The 24,585-nt window shown below is 41.9% G+C and overlaps 1 protein-coding gene across 3 annotated transcripts in view; it reads left to right on the top strand.

Moving 5' to 3' along the window:
- The window catches only part of erap2 (endoplasmic reticulum aminopeptidase 2), a 53,366-nt gene extending 29,784 nt beyond the window's left edge, over positions 1 to 23,582 (top strand). For all 3 annotated transcript variants that reach the window (XM_055633293.1, XM_055633292.1, XM_055633291.1), the window contains exons 14-19: positions 1,467 to 1,623; positions 3,144 to 3,328; positions 4,372 to 4,533; positions 13,282 to 13,422; positions 14,004 to 14,085; positions 19,836 to 23,582. In XM_055633293.1, the coding sequence (XP_055489268.1) occupies positions 1,467 to 1,623; positions 3,144 to 3,328; positions 4,372 to 4,533; positions 13,282 to 13,422; positions 14,004 to 14,085; positions 19,836 to 19,994 (886 nt within the window). In that variant the 3' untranslated portion in view covers positions 19,995 to 23,582. The remainder of the gene's footprint in view (positions 1 to 1,466; positions 1,624 to 3,143; positions 3,329 to 4,371; positions 4,534 to 13,281; positions 13,423 to 14,003; positions 14,086 to 19,835) is intronic.
- Positions 23,583 to 24,585: the final 1,003 nt, after the last annotated feature.

Below are 24,585 nucleotides of genomic sequence, written 5' to 3'. Positions count from 1 at the left end.
ATACTGTATCTATTATTGGTTGTATCATTTACATGTTGAGGTCACATTGTGTGGATTACAATGTATCATTGAAATTGTGCTGGATGTAGCGAGGTTTAGTAATGTAATGGATTAGTAACAATAAAATATGTACTATTATGCAACTGTATCTTCCAAAATAGTGTGTATAATACGTATTTAAGAAGGAACTGCAGATGCTGGAAAATCGAAGGTACACAAAAAAGCTGGAGAAACTCAGCGGGTGCAGCTGCATCTATGGAGCGAAGGAAATAGGCAACGTTTCGGGCCGAAACCCTTCTTCAGACTGATGGGGGGTGGGGTGGGGAGAAGAAAGGAAAAAGGAGGAGGAGCCCGAAGGCTGGGGGATGGGAGGAGACAGCAGGAGGGATGAGGAAGGGGAGGAGACAGCAAGGACTGACAGAATTGGGAGAATTCAATGTTCATGTATAATACGTAACTGCTTGTCATATTGAACTGTGTAGGAAAGAACTGCAGATGCTGGTTTAAACCGAAGATAGACTCAAAATGCTGGAATAACTCAGCGGGACATGCAGCATCTCTTGAGAGAAGGAATGGGTGACGTTTCAGGTCGAAATCTTTCTTCGGACAGATCATTCTGAAGAAGGGTCTTGACCCGAAACATCTCCCATTCCTTCTCTCCAGAGATGCTGCCTGTCCCGCTGAGTTACTCCAGCATTTTGTGTCTATTGTCATATTGAAGTCATTGCTCCAGTTTAAAACCCTGCTTATAGAGTAGGAGTTTTGCAAGTTTAAGTAGTAATCTAATGAGATGTCAGACTGTGACTCCATTTTCTTGCTCTGACCCCTGAAAGACTTCCGAACCACCATGTGTACTAGCATCAGACCATTACCAGAGCCCTCTCATTCAGGCTCAATTTACAGCAAGGGTTCCCAACCAGGGGGTAAATTTCACCTACCCAGGAGCTAAATTTGTTGATTTTGGATTTGTACATATTTTTTCCTCATTGACTGGCTGTTTGGTTCTGGTATACCGGTATCTGTTCATCATTAGTCTATCTATACATAACTAAACTGTGATCTTCTAAAATCAATATACACAACACCAGGAAGTGGTCAAGATCACGGCACGGACTTGTAGGGCCGAGATGGCCTGTTTCCGTGCTGTAATATGGTTATATGGTTTTATGGTTAAGATCAGACGTTCAGTAATATAGACATTGCTAAAAGCTTGTTTTTGTAGGTCTCACACTTGCTAATTAAACCTTGCGTCATATACCTCGGTTGCCTTATGCTATGAATGCATCCTTGTTTAGCAATCCTTCTGGTCCTTTGTTATCCATCACACCCATTCCAAACCTGCTTAGCACCAGCAGTGAACCGAATGGGAATTGCTTGTCCTACCTATCAAGATCATGGGAGAGGGAAGAAAAAAGCCCTCATGTATTTGGAAAATACGAATGAAATATCTTTCTTGCTGTGTTTAGTGCAGGGAAACTACCACTGGACCGTGCTCTTGACTTGACCCGCTACCTCAGACATGAGAATAAAAGCATCCCAGTGTTACAGGGTCTGGGCTACCTGGAGGTATTTTACAAAATGGCTGTGAGGAGAAATATCACTGATGTTGCCACCAATCTAAAGGTAAGGTAATGTAGATCATATATTCTACTTGACTAATGCCTTTTCATTGAGATAAAGCTGGAGTTGCAAAACAATTGACAATTATCTAATATAAACGAGGACATCTAACATTAATGTCAACTTGTTATGTACATCTTGGTATACTTGTGTCAACCAGCTTGCACATACTCCGTGAGTATATTAAATACATTAATGCCCCTGTCCCACTTAAGAAACCTGAATGGAAACCTCTGGAGACTTTGCGCCCCACCCAAGGTTTCCGTGCGGTTCCCGGAGTTTTTTGTCAGTCTCCCTACCTGCTTCCACTACCTCCAAACGCCTCCGTTGCCATACGGTGAGAACGGAGAGGTTGAGAGTTTCTTCCCAGAGGCCATTCGGACTGTAAACGCCTATCTCACCAGGGAATAACTCTACTGAACGTTTTTCCTTCCATTATTTATTATGTAAAAGAATATGTGTGTTATGATTGTGTTTATAGTTTGTTTGGTTGTTTGTCTTTTGCACAAAAGTCCGCGAGCATTGCCACTTTCATTTCACTGCACATCTCGTATATGTATGTGACAAATAAACTTGACTTGACTTGACTTGCAACCTCTGGCAACTACCTGCAACCTCCGGGAACCGCACAGAAACCTTGGGTGGGGCGCAAAGTCTCCAGAGGTTTCCGTTCAGGTTTCCTAAGTGGGACAGGGGCACAAAGGACCACCAATTTTGTCATACTTTATCACAAAGATTGCAATCTCTTACAATGGAAATGATCCGATGGCAGTGGCAATCTCTCAAATGACAAATCTTGTGTTTGAGAGGGTCAGAGTGAGGGATGAGGCCAGTTTTGGTTTAATTCGCCAACCAGCAGGGGCCACTGGAGAGTGCTTAGGAGAAGAAAACTTACTAGTGCTTCCTATTCCCAGGCATGGTTGCTGGGTTAATTGCATAATTGCAATAACAACAAAGATTGCAGGAAACATTCTGTAGATTAGGCAGCAAATATGGAAAGTGAAAACCAGTTAATGTTTCAATTCCAAGAAGTGTCTCTGACCTGAAATCCTAACTATGTTTATCGTTACACAGATGCTTCATCTTTACACACCTTCATTGTTCCAGTATTTTCAGTTTTGATTTCAAATTTCCAACATTTCAAGACAGGTTATTGTCATATACACAAGTACAGTGAGGTATAGGTATGATGAGATCTTGAGTGCAGCAGAAATTGATATTTAATTTAATTATGCAGTTTATATAATGTTCATTTAAGGTTACATTCATTGTAATGTATCTGCTGAGATCAGTTAGCTTATCCTATACCAGAGAGTAAACTGACATTTGTTCTGGTTTGCATTCCTAGTTTTGTTTCAGATGTTTTGCTTACCTGTTGAATCCTAGGCAATTATTGCCCTATCCCATCCTAATGTAATTTGTGTTTTATTTATCTCTATAGTTGTGTATTATCCTTTTGAGATTTGCTGCTGGCAGTTTCTGGTGCTGCATAAGGATTTGAACGCATATTATTTATGTTTCAGAACTATATTCTGCAGTTTTTCAAGCATCTAATTGACAGACAGACATGGAGCGATGAAGGCACTTTGTCAGATCGGCTGCTACGGTCCAATCTCCTGGAACTTGTCTGCGACCTCGATTACCTTCCTTGTGTTCAGAAGGCATTGGCTTATTTTAATCAGTGGAGGATGTCCAACGGTACCCTGAAGTTAGTTATGTAGCAGCATAGCTTCTACTCTACTTTCTGATTGTTTGGAACAATAAAACAATGATAGTGCTTTATTGTAACTTTTAACAAATCTCTTGTAGTAAATTACTCCGAGTGGCACTGACATAATTGGTTAACAGTAGCAATGGAAGTTTGGTTTTTGGTGGGTTTTTTGTCGAGAAAATTTCAATTTTTAGGAAACAGCTTATTTTTAAAATAAAACCCAATGAAAACATTGGGCATTACTGGGAAGAAGGCAGTGAATAATATTTACATAGAAACATAGAAAATAGGTGCAGGAGGAGGCCATTCGGCCCTTCGAGCCAGTACCACTATTCATTGTGATCATGGCTGATCGTCCCTTATCAATAACCCATGCCTGCCTTCTCCCCATATCCCTTTGACTCCACTAGCCCCTAGAGCTCTATCTAACTCTCTCTTAAATCCATTCAGTGATTTGGCCTCCACTGCCCTCTGTGGCAGGGAATTCCATAAATTCACAGCTCTCTGGTCACAGCTCACAGCTCTGGTCAAATTCACAGCTCACAGCTCTCACCTCAGTCTTAAATGACCTCCCCTAAGGTCATTCTAAGACTGTGGCCCTGAAAATCTGAAAGACAGCTTGGGTATACTAAACTACATTAAGAAAGAGTGTCAAACATTTAAGATGGTGATCCAGGTGATTTCTCGTGCAGTTCTGCTGAGTTGCATTCTTTGCTAAATAAAAAAAATATTTTCAGTTGTATTACTGGTAAATTAGACTGTTTTATAAATTATAGAGACTTGGGAATCATTCCAAAGCAGCGGATTGAGATTTCAAACTAGAACAGCATAAAAGCTTCAATATTTATTAATGTTTTGTTTTAAGTGTAATTATCCTGATGCTTAAGAATCACCACCTGCATACCAAAAAATTTCTAAAATGTGGCAATGGACTACCTTTGTAAGCATGCATATAAACTATATGTCATATGTGTATTCTGCAGTGGAGTTTAATGAACAGAAGAAGTACTTTACTAAGCACGTTATTGTTGATATTGTAGTTTGCCAACAGATGTCCTGGAGATTGTATACTCTGCGGGTGCCCAGAGCAGTGATGGATGGGACTACCTTCTAACGAAGTACATGCATTCGGTTTCCGGGGCTGAAAAGAATAAAATTGTGTCTGCTTTGGCAAGCACCAGAAATCCGGAAAAACTAGCACGGTATGGAATTTAGTTGTGTGTCATCAGGTTTTACCGTGGGATAATTTGTGGTGAGTCATGGTTAAAGTCCAAAATGTCAAAGAGATTAAGATTATGTCTGCTTTCCAGAATGACTGAACTTGTTTATCAGATCTCCTGTGACACTATTCGCAGTAAGACATAAATCATGTGTCTGCAAAAGCACCTGCAAATGCTCATATTTCAGATTCAGATTCAATTTTAATTGTCATTGTCAGTGTACAGTACAGAGACAACGAAATGCATTCAGTGCAGCAAGAAAGGTTTGCATCTGTACAGTCAGTGGTTGGAATGAGGATTAATTGTGCTAGGATGTGCAGCAATTCACATTACATGTAAGTTTCAATGTAGAAGCAAACCATTTAACCCAAGTGATCTCAGATGCCATTAATAATCTTCTTTCCACCCTGCTTCATACAATACAATTTACAGTACAATACAATTTATTTGTTGTCATTTAAACCCAGAGGTTCAAACGAAATTTGGTTTCTGCAGTCATACAAACACGAAGTAGAACCAAGACACAACACAATTTACATGAACATCCATCACAGTGAATCTCCTCCTCACTGTGATGGAAGGCAAAGTCTTATCTCTCCCCTGCACTCCTCGTTCTCCTCCCGATGTCAGAGTCAAAGCCCCCGGCGGGCGATGGTAAATAAGTCCCGCGGCAATTATAAAGCCGCGCCGGGTGATGCAAGGCCGCGCTCCGGGTCTTGGTGTTGGAGCCCCCGGCGTGCGCTAACAAGTCCCGCGGCCATTTAAAGCCGCGCCGGGCGATCATCGGTCTCCATCAGTATTCTCCACCTTGCATGTTTGTCTAATTTCCTTTTAAATGAGTTTCTCACAATGTCCTTCCATTTCCTTTTTGGAAATAAGTTCAACATTCTAATCACTCTTTGAGTAAAGAAGTTTAATTTGATTCTCTTGTTGGACTATAAGGTGGCACAGTGGTGCAGCCGATAGAGCTGTTGCCTCATCCCCAGTGATCAGAGTTCAATTCTGATCTTGGGTGCTCTGTGTGGAAGTTGCATCTTCTCCCCGTGACCACAGTGGTTCCTCCAGTTGCTCTGGTTTCCTCCCTTATCATAACAACAGGGATTGGTAGATTAAATGGCCACGTTAAATTATTCCAATTGTGTGGACAGAAAGGTAGATAACATTAGTTCGCATAGGATAACTGTAAAAATGGGAGCTTGATGTGTGGTCTAGATTTGGTGGGCCAGAGGATCTGTTTGTGTGCTGTATCTCTCTCTGTGTGACTGAGCAACTATTTTATATTTTAGCCCTTGAGAAGCAAAGATATCTTCCTCTATATATATCTAATCATATTCCTTCATAATCTTAAAGACCTCTGTAAGGATATTACTTGTTCTTCACTTTTCTAAGTTGCTGTTCAGTCTTTTCTGGGAGATGTAACTTATCAGTTCTGGTGTGCTTCTCATTCTGAACACAGCATTGTGCTGCAAGAGATGAGGCAGAATACTGTACTACTTCTGCCTGTTCTCCTGAAATCTTGGATATGGGACATTTCTATATTAAAGCTGGACAGCTCTGTCAGCAGCACATTGACCTGGTATCCCAGTGGTTCCCAACGTGGGGCGTACGCCCCACAGGGGGGCAATTTGATTTTTAAGGGGGGCAATTGAACGTGACTGAGGAGGTCTGGGTCCAAATTTTCGATTTTTATTTTTTTGGATTTTCCATCAGGTAAACATATGTAGTTTATGTTTCAGATGTTATTTTGAGTAAATAATTTTTTGGGGGTAAAAAAGGTCTTTATTGTGTAGTTATTACATAATCACCGCGCCATCGCTCTTCATGCACGTCGCACGAAGCGCGCGAGGTCATGGGAGAACCTTATTTATTTAATTGGATTTAGAAATGCGATTCAAAGAGCTTTTGCTAAGTTACCCTTATAATATCTATTTCCTCCGTTTTCTCTCAAGGGAAAGGGGGGGGGGGGGGGGGGGATCAGGATTTTAGAGGTGATTAGGTGGGGCATGGCCAAAAAAAGGTTGGGAACCACTGTGGTAGAGCATCATCTTCACATTTATTTGGGGAAACTGATCCAGGGACCATTCTGGCTGAAATTTGCAATTCCCTAGAAGGTTAACCTGACTGAGGCATCATATATTGTACAATCACCTTCTGAGCTGCTTCATTCTGTGATTTGGAAGCAGATATTTCTAAGATTGCCATTGAGTATCAGTCAATGCTTTCAGGAAATACTGAATCTACTGTAAAGATAACATGCGGATGTAGATCTAACAAATTCTCCTGCTTCCAAACCTTGTTATCCCCCATTCTTACCACATTCTTCCTGGCATTCACTTCACATTGTAGCAGTTGTCCATGCAATAGTAGAACTGAACAATTCATTGGGTTTTCACATATTAGAAACATAGAAAATAGGTGCAGGAGTAGGCCATTCGGCCCTTCGAGCCTGCACCGCCATTCAATATGATCATCCAACTCGGTATCCTGTACCTGCCTTCTCTCCATACCCCCTGGTCCCTTTAGCCACAAGGGCCACATCTAATTCTCTCTTAAATATAGCCAATGAACTGGCCTCAATTACATTCCGTGGCAAAGAATTCCAGAGATTCATCACTATCAGTGTAAAAAATGTTTTTCTCATCTTTGTCTTAAAAGATTTCCCCCTTATCCTTAAACTGTGACCCCTTGTTCTGGACTTCCCATACATTTTCTACCAACCAGCCATTCCCCACTCTTCTATCCCGATAGAACAATATTTCATCTTGCTGATGTTTTTTGATGAGTTGTTCACCAGTCCACATTAAAGAACTGAGCAAATCACAAGGTGTTAGAGGAACTAGGTCAGGTAGCCAGGTGGAGGGAATGGACAGGTTACGTTTGGGGTTACGACCTTTCTTCTGATTGAACGGACCCGACCCAAAATTGTCCATTTCCTCCATTGATACTGTCTGACCTCCTCCAGTATTTTGTATTTTGCTCAAAATTTTAGCATCAGCAGTTCCTTGTCTCAACATTGAAGGACTGTCACCTTTCAATCACACCACTTATTGATAGTTTTTGCAGCAGAGAATATTTCAATATGAATATCCACAAAGGTAGACAAAAATGCTGGAGAAACTCAGTGGGTGCAGCAACATCTATGGAGCGAAGGAAATAGGCAACGAGTCTGAAGATGGGTTTCGGCACGAAACATTGCCTATTTCCTTCGCTCCATAGATGCTGCTGCACCCGCTGAGTTTCTCCAGCTTTTTTGTCTACCTTCGATTTTCCAGCATCTGCAGTTCCTTCTTAAACACTGAATATCCACAAACCTGTTCACTTGACCCACATTCCAATCCACAGTGACGCTCCAATCCAGTCCAATCCAAATCACCATTGTTCCTTCAGTTCAGAGGGAAAAATATATAATAATGAAAGGTAAATTTCAGAAGAGCATGTCCAACCTAATTTGAATTTTTTTGAAATGGTAACAGATTAAACGATGACGATGCGGTAAATATAGTTTGTTTACATTTTATTAAAAAGACTTTCAGCAGGATACCCGATAACAAACTAATGAGGGAGGTCCAATAATGCAGTCAGGATCAAGTAGCGGAAAGGGTTGCTAACTGGTATGGTATGCGAATGGTAGCGAATGGTAGTGAGTGGTAGAGAATGGTAGCGAATGGTATGTTAGCATTCATAGCAAAAGGATTTGAGTATAGGAGCAGGGAGGTTCTACTGCAGTTGTACAGGGTCTTGGTGAGACCACACCTGGAGTATTGCGTACAATTTTAGTCTCCTAATCTGTGGAAAGACATTCTTGCCATAGAGGGAGTACAGAGAAGGTTCACCAGACTGATTCCTGGGATGTCAGGACTTTCATATGAAGAAAGACTGGATAGACTCGGCTTGTATTCGCTAGAATTTAGAAGATTGAGGGGGGATCTTATAGAAACTTACAAAATTCTTAAGGGGTTGGACAGGCTAGATGCAGGAAGATTGTTCCCGATGTTGGGGAAGTCCAGAACAAGGGGTCACAGTTTAAGTATAAGGGGGAAATCTTTTAGGACTGAGATGAGAAAAACATTTTTTACACAGAGAGTGGTGAATCTCTGGAATTCTTTGCCACAGAAGGTAGTTGAGGCCAGTTCATTTGCTATATTTAAGAGGGAGTTAGATGTGGCCCTTGTGGCTAAAGGTATCAGGGGGTATGGAGAGAAGGCAGGTACGGGATACTGAGTTGGATGATCAGCCACGATCATATTGAATGGCGGTGCAGGCTCGAAGGGCCGAATGCCCTACTCCTGCACCTATTTTCTATGTTTCTATGTTTCTAACTGGTCTTCAAGTCTGAAGACAGAGTTGGAATTAAAGGAAGTATTTATAGTGGACGAAGGTGGGCAGAGGTGTTCCACACGGTTTAGTGCTGGGACCACTGCTGCTCACAATGTATACGATTTACAGTACTATCACTTCTGCAGACTACAAGGAGCTGTATTGCAAAATCAGTCACCCAAAATGGGTTTGGCTTCCCCAGTGAAGAGGAAACCACATTGTGAGCAGACATGCATTGTACAAAAACGGAAGTAAAACAAGAAAAGTGCTGTTTAGTTCAGTTTATTATTGTCATGTGTAGCAAGATGCCGTTAAAAGCTTGTTCTGCATACTATCCAGTCAAATCATATAACACATAAGTACAATAGATCCTCTTTTGCAACAGCACTCAGGGAGTTGCCACATTCTGGTGCCATCTTGCAACTTCCAAGTCTCTGAAATTTTGATGTTGGCCCAGGGGATAAATGCAATGTTTTACTGCTTCACAAGAAATCAATGTTTGGGGTTACTAGGAGGAGGGAGGAAATTGGAACATCTGCTCATTACATTGTCCCTGCCTGTCATCCAGGAACAAAAACACTCTTTTCATGTGAAGCAGCAAGTTACTTGTGGCTTCAACCATTCTGCGTACTGCATTTATAATTGCAACCTGGTACAGTGCAGCCTTTGGGAGTCAACTCTGAATTCAAAGATTTCTAACAACCAATCCAACACTGATTTTTGTTTTCCTTCCTCATTTCCACCTCTTCCATCACTGTCCCATTTCTACCTCTTTCAGACAGCAGCATCACCAAACATGTCACTCAATCATTTCTGACCTCCACGCTATAATAGATTTTCCTTTTTATTCACTCTACCCCCTTCCCCCCCCCCCCCCCCCCCCCCCCCCCCCCCCCCCCCCCCCCAATTTTAAGGGTTTTGTTTTCTCAAAATGTTCTTATTTTATTACATATCTCAAGCATTTGCATTTTTTTTTGTGGTGGGTATTTGCAACTAGCTGCCAAAGGAGATAGTTGAGACGGGTACTATAATAAAATTTAAAGCACACTTGGACAGGTACATGGATAGGAAACGTTTAGAGGGAATGGGCCAAAAGCAGGCAAATGGGACTAGCTCAGATGGGGCATGTTGGTCAACATGGGTGAATTGGGCCAACAGGCCTGTTTCTGTGTTGTGTGATTCTACATATGAACATTCATACAATTAGTTTCTGGAGAAGGCCATTCTACTCCTTGAACCTATAATAATAAGATCATGATTTATCTGCTTGTAACAGCGACTCCGTGCTCTTGTCTGTCTGTCTGTGATAACCTTTCATAAGGTAATAAATGATAGGAGCAGAATTAGGGCATTTGGCCCATCAGGTCTACTCCGCCATTCACCTATGGCTTATCTATCTCTTCCTCCTAACCCCTTCTCCTGCCTTCTCCCCATAACCCTTGACACCTGTACTAATCAAGAATCTATCTCTGCATTACAAATATCCATTGACTTGGCCTCCACAGCCTTGTGTGGCAATGAATTCCACAGATTCACCACCCTCTCACTAAAGACGTTCCTCCTCATCTCATTCCTAAAGGAACGTCCTTTAATTCTGAGGCAATGACCTCTGATCCTAGACTCTTCCACTTGTGGCAACCTCCTCACCACATCCACTCTATCCACTTATCCCTTTATCAAGAATTTATTTTGCTAACCTTGTTAAATCTGTTTAGAAAAATATCAGGTAAAGTCGCATATAGACTACTTTGTAAAGTTTTGATTATCATGTAATTGATCAGAAGCATCGGAGAGGAAGCAGAAAAGATTTACGAGGGTACCAAAAATACAAAGGTGTACATATCAAGAATGGATGAACACACTGGGTATCGCCCGAGAAATGAAAGTTGAGGAGTGACCCGATAGAGGTCTTTAAAATTTAGGAAAAGCTTTGATACAACTGATGCAATTAAAACGTTTCCCTTTTGTGACTGTAACTAGAGGCCAACATGGCAAAGAGTCATTGAGAAATCCAATGGGCACAGAGAATATAATTCTTTATTCTGAGTGGTAATAATGTGGAAGTGCTCGATAAGTGTGTTCATGGGGATGCTGGACAAGTGTATGAGAGGCAAGGAAACAAAGGGTCACACTGTTGTAAATGAGCCAAATGGCAGGAAGGTGTCACAGTGCTGTGGCCTTGTACCTCCAACAACTTAGGTTCAATCTTGACCTCCAGGGATGTTTGTATGGAGTTTGCAGATTCTCCCCGTGATCCTCTGGGCTTTCTCCAGGTTCACTGGTTTCCTTCAACATCCCCAAAGTCATTCTGGCAAGTTAACTGGCCATGGTTAATTGCCCTAATTGTCTAGGAGAGAAATTGTCTGAAGAAGGGTCTCGATCCGAAACGTCACCCATTCCTTCTCTCCAGAGATGCTGCCTGTCCTGTTGAGTTACTCCAGCATTTTGTGTCTATCTTTGCACTAATTGTCTGTTGTGAATAAGAATGTGATGGAAGTGAGTGGAGAATAGGTTACAGGGAAAATTTGTGTGATGGATGGGATTGCTCTGTGAGCCAGCACAGACTCAATGCCACATATTTCTCCTTCCCATATCAAAAGGAAATGTGTATGAATAACTCTCATGATACATTTTAAAATCTCCCCATATCACATTTTCTCCCTGTATCACCGTTTCTAGTCATAACTACTTACGAGTTACTTTGTCTGAAAACATGAAATTGAACAAGCATGTGGAAGGGGCAACAGCCAAAGCCAGCAGTGTCATCAGCTTTCTACATCGCAACCTGCAAAATGCACCCAAAGAAGTTAAGATCCAAGCATATAAAAGCCTTGTATGTCCTCATGTTGAATAAAGCTGCTCTGTGTGGGATCCTTTCACTCATGGGAACATCAATAAGATCCAGGCAGCGCAAAACAGAGCAGCAAGGTTCATATCTAACAACTACAAGTGGCAGAGCTCAGTCTCCAACATGATAAAGGACCTTAAACATCATCCACCTACTACTCGTCGCATGTTCATCAGACTAACAACATTCCACAAGATCACAAATACCACTATTGATTTAAAGATGGAGGGCCACATCCAGTTAATCCAAGCACCCATAGGCATGTCAACCAGAAGCTACCAACCTGGAAATTATTCCATTCCGCACGGCACTTCTTTAGCACTTTCTAACTCATTTTTCTTCAAGACATCAAGGGATTGGAATACCCTAAGAGCCAGCATCAGAGATCTCCAATACACCAACACATTCAAAGACGTACTCTAAAATCACCTCCACCTCGTCTAGCACGTCCACCTCCATCATAGTGCTGCGTGATGCTCTAATTTGAGTTTTTCAGCGTATTACATCCAGATCCAGACATGTACACTTTTTGTTTCACTGTAATCCCAATGCTCCAAGGACTTTATATACCACCCAACTGCAACAGTCTGTTAATGCCAGGCAAATTACTTCATTAAAAATAAATTATTCTCTACATTCACACTAATTCATATACCTGCAAAATCAATGTACTTCTTCCCATCTCCACAATTAGGAGACTAGTCAAAGTAAGCACGCAGGTACAGCAGGCAGTGAAGAAAGCAAATGGCATGTTGGCCTTTAAAACAAGAGGAATCAAATATAGGAACAAAGAGGTCCTTCTGCAGTTGTACAGAGCCATAGTGAGACCACACCTGGAGTATTGTGTGCAGTTTTGGTCCCCTAATTTGAGGAAGGACATTCTTGCTATTGAGGGAGTGCAGTGTAGGTTTACAAGGTTAATTCCTGGGATGGGCGGGACTGTCATATGCTGCGAGAATGGAGCAGCTGGGCTTGTACACTCTGCAGTTTAGAAGGATGAGAGGAGATCTCATTGAAACATTTAAGATTGTTAAGGGCTTGGACAGTTTGAGAATAAGGAGTACGCCATTTAGAACGGAGACGAGGAAACACTTTTTCTCACAGAGAGTGGTGAGTCTGTGGAATTCGCTGCTTCAGAGGGCGGTGGAGGCAGGTTCTCTGGATGCTTTCAAGAGAGAGCTAGATAGGGCTCTTAAAGATAGCGGAGTCAGGGGGTATGGGGAGAAGGCAGGAACGGGGTACTGATTGGGGATGATCAGCCATGATCACATTGAATGGCGGTGCTGGCTCGAAGGGCCGAATGGCCTACTGCTGCACCTATTATCTATTGTCTATTGTAATAGTGGCCACTTCAATACAAATCGAGTGAAAGTTTGGCAATGTAATGTTTTCATAATATAAATCCAGAATACATTTGGAAGTGCAATGCCTGCTGAACAGTCATATTTGTAACACAGAAGAGAGTAAATGGAAGGTCATAAATAACATCAGAAAAAAAAGTTACTTTCCAGAGAAAAAAAACAGAGCAATTATTGAAATAAATCAATTTATTTCCATCGTCTTAGGCTGTTGGAACTCGGTTTACAAGGGGATATCATCAAGTTACAGAATCTAGCCCACGTAGTTGTGGCAGTGAGCAGGAACCCATATGGACAGCTCCTTGCCTGGAACTTTGTGAAAATAAATTGGAGCAAATTGATCGAGAAGTTAGTATCTTAAAAAATTACTTTTTTTTAAATGTCTTGTCTTCTCCTTTATCTTGCCCTGTGCTTTGCATTGCTCTGAATACCACATTCTTATACAAACTTTGTTTTGAACTTGTTCTGCCTTTTTATTAACTTAAGAAATTTAAAAAAAAATGCATTTGTGCTTGAAAACCAGATCATTTGAAAAGTGTTGAAGAAGGGAAAACAATAAAAAAACTACAAATAATGCAAATCCCCCAAAAATCAGAAGATACGAAAAATTCTCAGCAAATCAGGCAGCGTCTGTGGAGAGAAAAACTGATTTAACATTTCATGATCCTTCATCAGAACAGAAATATCATCAAAATAAAATGTTAACCCTGTTTCTCTCTCCGCAGCTTGACCTGCTGACTATTCCCATTTTTAAGCTAAATATAGAATATTTAACAATTCGAGTAATTTTTTACTGAGACATCGTCAGTTCTATGTGATTTGTCCCAGCAAAACTGAATTATCATCCAAGTAGTCGAACAACTATAATCATACTCTTTTAAAGAAAAAAGGTGCACATTGCCAAGCTTCTTAAAAGTGTGTATTTACAGATTTCAGCTTGGTTCAAGCACTATTCGATGGCTGATCATTGGAACTTCATCTCAGTTTTCATCAAAGGAAGAATTGGAAGAGGTCAGTAAAATTCAGTACTACACATATTTTATAAAATGAAAATGAATTTCATCCTCACTCCCCCTTGATCTCTTTGGCATGCTTATAATTTGCAACTCCCTTTCTCTGTCTTGAGCATTTCATACCAACCTCCGAAGAAAACCACTTGGCAATTGTTTGATGTTACCATTGACCAAACTGCACCCATGTCCTCAAGTTAATTCTTTATTTCTTCTTTAACTGGGGATCATGTGACAGACATTGATAGATTTTTGGGGGGAGAAGGTACTGGGGGGGGAGAGGGAGAAAGAGACGCAAGGCAGATGCTGGGAATAGAAGTGTGATTCTGATGCGAAATAAATGATACTATAATGTCTATACTATTATCTCTTTTTTTTGAGGAGGTTATTGCAATGGCGTTATGAAAAAGTTACTTTTATAACAACTAAACCAGGTTCGCTTCTTAATAAACAGATACCACACAAACGGTTTGGTAGACCAGTTCAAAACTTTACTTAACATCGGCCGATGGAAGGGAGCGAGGATTCCAGCTAAGTGACCAATGTAGACACTCAACTGTCCTCGGTCCTCTTCTCTGAACAACAGAATTACATTGCCTTAAATAGGGTTTTTTGTCCCCTTAACACCTTCCACAGACATTAATCATGTCAGAGGTACAGGAAAAGGTTTCCACAGATTGCATCACATCAAAGGCCTTTTGTTTACATGGTACAAGATATACTAAAAACATTGACCATCTGCTTTATCATTTTATTTCCACTTTCCTGGTTTTTTTCTTTGTCACTTGGTCCCTCATAAACATAGGCCATCTGGTTTATTACCTCTTGCTTCAAAGATGTGACCACCTATATCTCTCTTCCTCTATCACCTCCTCCCCCATAAACATTGGTCATTTGATTTCCACTTTCCTGGTTTTTTTCTTTGTCACTTGGTCCCTCCTAAACCATCTGTTTACAAAGATGTGACCACCTATGTCTCTCTTCCTCTATCACCTCCTCCCCCATAAACATTGGTCATTTGGTTTATGGCATCCTACTTCAAAGATATCTCTAGCTCCTTCTCTCTCTGCCTGTCACTTGGGAGACAATGTTATAGGATTTATTATCTCCCACACCCCGCAACCTTAGACAAGCCTAATTTGACACTAAATATAAACTGTAAGCTAGCCCTGAAACCTATTTTAATTTTTTCTTATTTTTGTAACTTTATTTGGCTTCATCAGCGTTGCTCTTCTGCCAGGGGTCAATCACTGGAAGTAAGAGAGTAACTAATGGACACCACCCCACGTGGATAATGATTTCTTTATTCAGGAACCAAATTGGGGCATAACCGGTGGCATTGCGACTTCCTCCCCTCCTCCCCACAATGGACAGAGTAAAATCCCATCTCTATCAATAAAAATACCAATGATTCAGAAACAACACTTTGTCTTCCCTCATGGGTTCAGGCCATGAACCACCTGATGAAAATGCATGTGATCTCCCAGTAACTTGTTGTGACACCATAATTGACCTAGATAATTGGTATGAGGACAGCGATAAACCCCCTCAACCTGCCTATTTATGTTGTAACGTTGAGTCTGCAATATGCCGTGCCATCTTCCCAATCTAAAATGGCTATGATGTAATTATGTATTTTTTCTATTTGAAAATGATTACATCTAAAATAGAACAAAAACTGAAAGTAAATGTTACTGAACCTGATGGGCAATCCTTGCCGTCTCCATTTTTATTCATTTTATTCATATAATTTGATTCCATTATATTTTCTGTTGAATAGGTTTTCCTGAGTAGGCCCAGGCAATATATCCAAGTATTGCAGCAATAAAACATAATACAGTATTATGACTCAATAGCAGTAGAGTGTGTAGACTCTAGAGATACAGCATGGAAATGGCCCTTCGGTCAATGACTGACCACTGCCGACCAGCAATCACCCATACACTAGCACTAACCTACATACTAGAGACAATTTTCAATTTTTACAAGTCAATTGACCTACAAACCTGTACGTCTTTGGAGTGTTGGAGGAAACCGGAGCACCCGGAAGAAAACCCATGTTGTCACAGGAAAAACTCCAATCACCGTACAGACAGCATCCAGAGAGAGGATTAAACCGGGGGCACTGGCGCTGTAAGGTAGCAATTCCAGGGTTGCCAGATCGGATCTTTTAGCGCCAAATTCCAGAAATATGTCTTTTTAATTTGGATGGCGTCAGAAAATTCATTTGGCTTTTGGTCTTTTTCCTGCCTTTTTTACATAGAAACATAGAATATAGGTGCAGGAGTAGGCCATTTGGCCCTTCGAGCCTGCACCGCCATTCAATATGATCATGGCTGATCATCCAACTCAGTATCCAGTACCTGCCTTCTCTCCATACCCCCTGATCCCTTTAGCCACAAGGGCCACATCTAACTCCCTCTTACATATAGCCAATGAACTGGCCTCAACTACCTTCTGTGGCAGAGAATTCCACAGATTCACCACTCTCTGTGTAAAAAATCATTTTCTCATCTCGGTCCTAAAAGACTTCCCTCTTATCCTTAAACTGTGACCCCTAGTTCTGGACTTCCCCAACATCAGGAATAATCTTCCTGCATCTAGCCTGTCCAACCCCTTAAGAATTTTGTAAGTTTCTATAAGATCCCCCCTCAATCTTCTAAATTCTAGCGAGTACAAGCCAAGTTTATCCAGTCTTTCTTCATATGAAAGTCCTGCCATCCCAGGAATCAGTCTGGTGAACTTTCTCTGTACTCCCTCTATGGCAAGATTGTCTTTCCTCAGATTAGGAGACCAAAACTGTACATACTAAAATTATCTGCACGAAACTACATACCATCCTTTTTCTAAAACATCTTCCTTTAAGAGAAATGTTTTATGGCCAGTTACCTTTGGCAATATATCTGCTGCCAATTAGGAAGATGGGAGCACTAGGACCCACCCAGCAGAGTCAGGCCATGTGCTGTACAGTGTGCATTTAATATACAGCATCCAAGCTATCATTAAATATTGGATTTTTACTGTCAGAAATACCCAATTGGTTTTGCCGTAATTAATTAAGACGAGATGCATACAAAGAATTGTTTAGAGTGATGAACTCAGCTACACAATTTGAACCAACCCGAATTGCCACACTCCCCTTTGAAAAACCTTAATTTACGTGGTGGCTGGTGCCAGGAAAGATTATGTTTAATATTTTGATAAACTGGAAAGATCTAAAGGCTTATTTCACTTCTGCTGAACCAGCCCAATCAAAGTTGGACACAAAATTCAAAGCACATCTCCTAAAGGAAATGTTGTCACACTACAAAAACTACTTGTTCTTTGAGTTTGCAATACCTGTTGTTCAGGAATTTGAGACAGAACAGGCTTTTTCAGCAGACCAAAGGTGATTCTCATGAATTGTACCAACAACTATTCTTACACCACAAGAGTCTTCAGAACAGACTGTGTGTTGTCAAAGGACAGAAAAAAAACAACTCATCGTTGATTTTGGTATCAAGCAGGACAACAGTGCTGAAGCTCATCTGGAAATTAAAAAATGTTAAAGAAAGATGTATGTATATGCTCGAAGAAGCTCTCTGTCAAGTTTCACATAAAGTTTATCCTTCACATTTGAAAGTTTATCAAAATTGAGCCCTGTGATAATTATGAATCAAATTTCGAGATCTAGGTTTTGCGAGTTACCCTTTATACACCATGCAGGAAACACAATTGAAGAACAATACAGACAAATGCCTTTTGTTGATTGGAAAGAAGAAGCTCCATTTAAGAAAGATAGACTCCCGAAAGACACTGAACAGTTTTGGATTGGTGTACTTCAGAATCAGGCATTTAAAGAGCTTGCCACCTTTGCCCTTACTTGCCTAATAACTCCTGTCAGCAATGCTGTAGTTGAGAGGATATTTCTCTTCCGTTAAAACGAAGGCAAGAAACAGAATGCAGCTGAATCTTCTTGATGCTATTGTGAGAATCAGGGCAGAATTCTTGCTTTCAAACAAATGTTGCAAAGACCACTGCATCTCCAGAAATGCTGAAAAACTTCACATCGGACAAGATTTATGCCATATGTTCCACTCATTCCAGGGGGGAGGATAGTTTTCCTGGATCTAGAGCTCTTCATGTGATGTGCGTATGAACAATATCAAAGATTGTTTTGCTTTTTTTCTGGGGTTTTTCTAGTGTTTGGGTTTTTTATGGCTTTTTCCTAGTGTCAATAGGTGCAGGAGTGGGCCATTCGGCCCTTCAAGCCAGCACCGCCATTCAATGTGATCATGGCTGATCATTCCCAATCAATACCCCGTTCCTGCCTTCACCCCCATATCCCCTGACTCCGCTATTTTTAAGAGCCCTATCTAGCTCTCTCTTGAAAGCATCCAGAGAACCTGCCTCCATCGCGCTCTGAAGCAGATAATTCCACAGACTCACCACTCTCTGTGAGAAAAAGTGTTTTGTCGTCTCTGTTTTAAATGGCAGGAGATATTCTTAATCTGTGGCCCCTGGTTCTGGTCTCCCCAACATTGGGAACATGTTTCCTGCCTCTAGCGTGTACAAGCCCTTAACAATCTTATATGTTTCAATTGCCTCTCATCCTTCTAAACTCCAGAGTGTACAAGCCCAGCTGCTCCATTCTCTCAGCATACGACAGTCCCGCCATCCCGGGAATTAATCTTGTAAACCTACGCTGCTCTCCCTCAATAGCAAGAATGTCCTTCCTCAAATTAGGGGACCAAAACTGCACACAATACTCCAGGGGCAGTCTCACTAGGGCTCTGTACAACTGCAGAAGGATCTCTTTGCTCCTATATTCGATTCCTCTTGTTATAAAGGCCAACATGCCATTCGCTTTCTTCACTGTCTGCTGTACTTGCATGCTTACTGATAGACTGATGTACAAGAACCCCCAGATCCCGTTGTACTTCCTCTTTTCCCAACTTGACTCAATTTAGATCTGCCTTCCTGTTTTTGCTACCAAAGTGGATAACCTCACATTTATCCGCATTAAACTTCATCTGCCATGTATCTGCCAACCTGTCCAAGTCACCCTGCATTCTCATAGCATCCTCCTCACAGTTCACACTGCCACCCAGCTTTGTGTCATCTGCAAATTTGCTCATGTTACTTTGAATCCCTTCATCCAAATCATTGATGTATATAGTAAATAGCTGCGGTCCCAGCACCGAGCCTTGCGGTACCCCACTAGTCACTGCCTGCCATTCTGAAAGGGACCCGTTAATCCCTACTCTTTGTTTCCTGTCTGCCAACCACTTCTCTTTCCATGTCAGCGCTCTACCCCCAATACCATGTGCCCTAATTTTGCCCACTAATCTCCTATGTGGGACCTTATCAAATGCTTTCTGAAAGTGTCATTTGGCTTTAAATTAAAATTTCAATCTGGCAATCCTGAGCAACTCTACCGCTGAAAAACTCTTTTTATTTCGAAAGAGGTGTACTTAAGAGTAGTGTATTTAATTCAAAAAAAAATCTGGTGGTACATAGTATGACCTTAACCACCAATTCAACACCAAACAACTGTAGACTTTGTCAATGATTGCACTATATACTTCAGTATCCATTATTATGGTCTGATTAGTTTGTACAACTGATAATGTATTGTACTATTGTGTCTTGTATATTCATTTATTGCGTTGCTTTAATGTGCCTGTAAAGCTGTAGCTTGTGAGAACTTCATTATTTCGGTCCTGGTGCATATGACAAATAAACACTCTTCACTCTCTTGATATGTTTTAGGTGGAGATGTTTTTTGATTCTATCAAGGAGCAGAGTTCCCAGCTGAGATGCACCCAGATTGCACTTGAAAATATTCAGAAGAACATAAGGTGGCTGGAGAGAAATCTGGATTTACTCAGGAGCTGGTTGCAGAATATAATTATAGAAGTTGGAACATAGAACAGTGCAACAGAGTAACAGGCTTTTGGGCATACAATGTCTGTACTGAACATGTGGTCAGTTTCAACTAATCTCCTCTGTCCTGTATCCCATCCCCTGCAAACCCATTGTCTGTCTAAAAGCTTCTTAAATGCCACTATTGTATCTGCTACCACCGCCAATCCTTGCAGTATGTTCCAGGCACCTTCCACACTCAGGGCTGTAAAAAACACCTTTAAAAATGTTACCCCCGTTACCTTGAACGAACAAATAAATGATACATTATTGTCACATGCACCTAGGGTACCTCGGTTCAGTGTAAAGCTTTGTTTTGCATACAACCTCGGCAGTACACAAGTATGGCCATGTGTTGGTGCTGAAAAAGTTACAAAAGTACCGAGCAGTCCCATCTACTGCCTGCCACTACACTTGGCAGCAGCCCCCCCTCGCCCCGCCAGTTCCCCCTTCGCCTTAAAGCTATGCCCACTATCCTTTGATATTACCACCCTGGGGGAAAAAGCTTCTGACTGTCTACCCTATCAATGCCTACATATTTTATATACTTCTATCATGTCTCCTCTCAGCCTCTGAGAAACCAGGCAAAATAATATAAATTTGTCCAACCTCTCCTCATAGTGAGTACCTTCTAATTCAGTCAACATCGTGGCCTTCTGCACCCACTTAAAAGCCTCCAAAACCTTTATGTAATGGGGTGACTTCAACTACACACAATACAACGTACAGCCTTACCAGTCCTGTAAAGCTGCCAAACTGACTCCCTGATACGTAAAGTCAATGCCATGATTGAAGTAGACAAGATATGTCTTTACCACTATTTCTACTTGCCATTTCCATGGTGCTATGGGGTTGGACTCCAAGGAGCTTCTGTACATCAAAGCTGTTAAGGGTCTTGCAATTTCCCGTAAATCTTCACCTTGCATTCGATCTCCCAAAGTGCTTGGATTAAACTCCACCTGCCATTTCGTCACCCATTTTCTGAGCTGATCTATATCCCACATTTTACATTGATAGACTTTCTCACTGTCTGCAACTCCAGCAATTTTGGTGTCAACTGCAAACTTACTAAGCACTCCCATAGCTATGTAGACTACACTTCTTCCCACCTTGCTTCCTGTAAAGACTCTATCCCCTACTCCCAATTCCTTCGTCCATGCCGCATCTGCGCCCAGGATGAGGTTTCCATACCAGGTCATCGGAGATGTCCTCATTCTTTAGGGAACGGGTGTTCCCCTCTTCCATTATAGATGAGGCTCTCACTTGGGTCTGCTCGATATCCCGCAGCTCCGCTCTTGCTCCCCCTCCCCCCATTTGTAACAAGGACAGAGTCCCCCTTGTCCTCACCTTCCACCCAATCAGCCGTCTCATTCAGCATATAATCCCAACATTTTCGCCACCTCCAACGGGATCCCACAACTGGCCACATCTTTCCATCTCCACCTCTTTCTGCTTTCCGCAGAGACCGTTCCCTCCGCAACTCCCTGGTCAACTCGTCCCTTCCCACCCAAACCACCCCCTCCCCAGGTACTTTCCCCTGCAACCTCAGGAGATGCAACACCTGTCCCTTTACCTCCCCCCTTGACTACATCCAAGGACCCAAACTGTCTTTCAGGTGAGGCAGGGGTTCACTTGCCCCCTGTATCCGCTGTTCCATGTGTCAACTCCTCTACATCGGTGAGACCAAGCGCAGGCTTGGTGATCATTTTGCTGAACACTTAGTTGCCTTAACCTACCTGATCTCCCGGTTGCTCAGCCCTTCCATTCCCAATCTGACCTTTCTGTCCTGGGCTTCCACCCTTGTCGGAGTGAGGCCCAGTGCAAATTGGAGGAACAGCATCTCATATTTCGCTAGGGTAGTTTACACCCCAGCGGGATGAACATTGACTTCTCTAACTTCAGATAGCCCTTGCTTTCCCTCTCTCCATATACCCAGTTCTCCCACCAGTATTAGTGTCTCCGACTACATTCTATCTCTGTCCCGCCCCCTCCCCTGACATCAGTGAAGAAGGGTGTCGATCCGAAACGTCACCCATTCCTTCACTCCAGCAATGCTGCCTGTCCCGCTGAGTTACTCCAGCATTTTGTATCAAGCCATCTACATTTACGTCCAGGGGAAGAGGAGTGGAGAAAGCATATTTGTAATTGCAAATGTTACTCAAGTGAATCCAGGTCATTTTGGAAAGCACTTGACATGTAGGAGAGTGCATCATTCAGAAACACTGCATCAACCGGTAAACAAACACTTTGGATATTGTTTCTTCATTGACAGAATGAACAATATTTGATTGTCACACTGAGTTATGATTACATTGCAGAAGAAATTTTGTTTTTAAAGCAAATAAAAATTATAGTTAAACCATTATAATTGTTAAACTCTATTGCAAACAATCTTATTTTCATACTCCACTGAAATAGGATGGTTCCCTTTGTATTAAAGATACGATGTTGTTTTGTACTCAAAATTACACCACATTTTTTAAGCTGAGATGCATTGATATAGAATTTAATTGAGAAATTGAATGTATACTTACTTTCTCTCAGTTGCCCCTCTATACCTGAACTCCGAATTGCAAATTCTCTCATTTGATTGTGCTCCAAATAATTTGTGATTTTTAATTGTCTTGAATAAACAAAATCCGGTACTAAATCTATTGCCACTAAAACCAATGATCCCACCACTCGCCACATCTTCCCATCTCCCCCCATTGTCTGCTTTCCCTAAAGACAGCTCCCTCCGTCACTCCCTTGTCAATTCTTCCCTTCCCTCCCGAACCACCCCTTCCCAGGTGCGACAGAGGTTCACCTGCACCTCCTCCAACCTCATCTATTGCATCCGCTGCTCTAGATGTCAGCTGATCTATATCGGTGAGACCAAGCGTAGGCTCGCATTAACCAACCTGACCTCCCGGTGGCTCAGCACTTCAACTCCCCCTCCCATTCCGTATCCGACCTCTCGGTCCTGAGCCTCCTCCATGGCCAGAGTGAGCGTAAATTGGGGGAACAGCACCTCATATTCCGCTTGGGGAGTCTGCATCCTGGTGGCATGAACATTGAATTCTCACAATTCTGTTAACCCTTGCTGTCTCCTCCCCTTCCCAGCTTTCCCTCAGCCCTCGGGCTCCTCCTCCTCCTTTTTCCTTTCTTCTCCCACCCCCCCCCCCCCCCCACCAGTCTGAAGAAGGGTTTTGGCCCGAAACGTTGCCTATTTCCTTCGCCCCATACATGCTGCTGCACCCACTGAGTTTCTCCAGCATTTTTGTCTACCTTCAAAGAATCTATACTCATTAAGTGAACAGAAATTTTGCAAAATACTGAGGTCTTTGGTATACTGGTGATTGACTTCAACAATGGTCCACACTCATGATGAGTGATATGCTGTGGCAAATCTCATTGTGAAGAATTGTACAGGTATAGAGGTCACATATAAGGATATTTGTCATGAAATATCCTTATTATAGAATGTATTGTAAAATAGCAAGATTACAATATTTGCATGTTTCCTATTCAATATAAAGTATTTGCTGTAAATTTCATTTGAGGATTACTGGATAAATATTGGATGTTTAGTATGATGTAATAAAGCCGTCTTCATACCTCAGGCTCCTTATTGCACAAACTGCTTTCTGCATATTCTAAGATTTAACAAAATCTGCGTTAGTTTATAGAAATAAATATTGCGATCAGAAATAAGAAAATATTAAAAGTGATTATTTTGAGGGGGAAAGCATTTCAAGTCAAGTTTATTCGTCACATACGCATATGAGATATGCAGTGAAATGAAAAGTGGCAATGCTTGTGGATTGTGCAAAAAAATTACAAAACAGAATGGAACAGAATCACATATTCACATATGACATATTTGTGGGAGGAAAAACCCGCCAAAAAAACAGCAATATTAAAAAGACACCACACAACAGTAAATTGGTACAGTAAAGTTAGTCCCTGGTGAGATAGGAGTTTACCGTCCGAATGGCCTCTGGGAAGAAACCCCTTCTCAACCTCTCCGTTTTCACAGCATGGCAACGGAGGCGTTTGCCTGACCGTAGCAGCTGGAACAGTCTGTTGCTGGGGTGGAAGGGGTCTCCCATGATATTATTAGCTCTGGAGTTGCACCTCCTGATGTATAGTTCCGGCAGGGGGGCAAGTGAAGTTCCCATAGTGTGTTCGGCCGAACGCACTACTCTCTGCAGAGCCTTCTTGTCCTGGGCAGAGCAATTCCCAAACCAAATTGTGATGTTTCCGGACAAGATGCTTTCCACAGCCGCTGAGTAGAAGCACTGGAGGATCCTCAGAGACACTCTGAATTTCCTCAATTGCCTGAGGTGGTAAAGGCGCTGCCTTGCCTTACTCACGAGTGCTGCAGCGTGTGATGTCCATGTCATATCCTTGGAGATGTGGACTCCCAGGTATTTAAAACAGCTCACCCTATCCACAGTGTCCCCATTTATCCTCAATGGTGTGTACGTCCTCGGATGTTGTGCCCTCCTAAAGTCCATGATCAGCTCCTTCGTTTTTTTGACATTCAAGAGGAGGCCGTTGTCCTGACACCAGAGTGCCAGATCAGCCACCTCAGCGAGGCCTTCTCATCGTTATT

Source organism: Leucoraja erinacea, chromosome 3, assembly GCF_028641065.1.
Source record: "Leucoraja erinacea ecotype New England chromosome 3, Leri_hhj_1, whole genome shotgun sequence".
Classification (NCBI taxonomy): Eukaryota; Metazoa; Chordata; class Chondrichthyes; order Rajiformes; family Rajidae; genus Leucoraja; species Leucoraja erinaceus.
The sequence above is the reverse complement of the archived record's forward strand: the minus strand, read 5'-3'. Positions and strand labels throughout refer to the sequence as shown.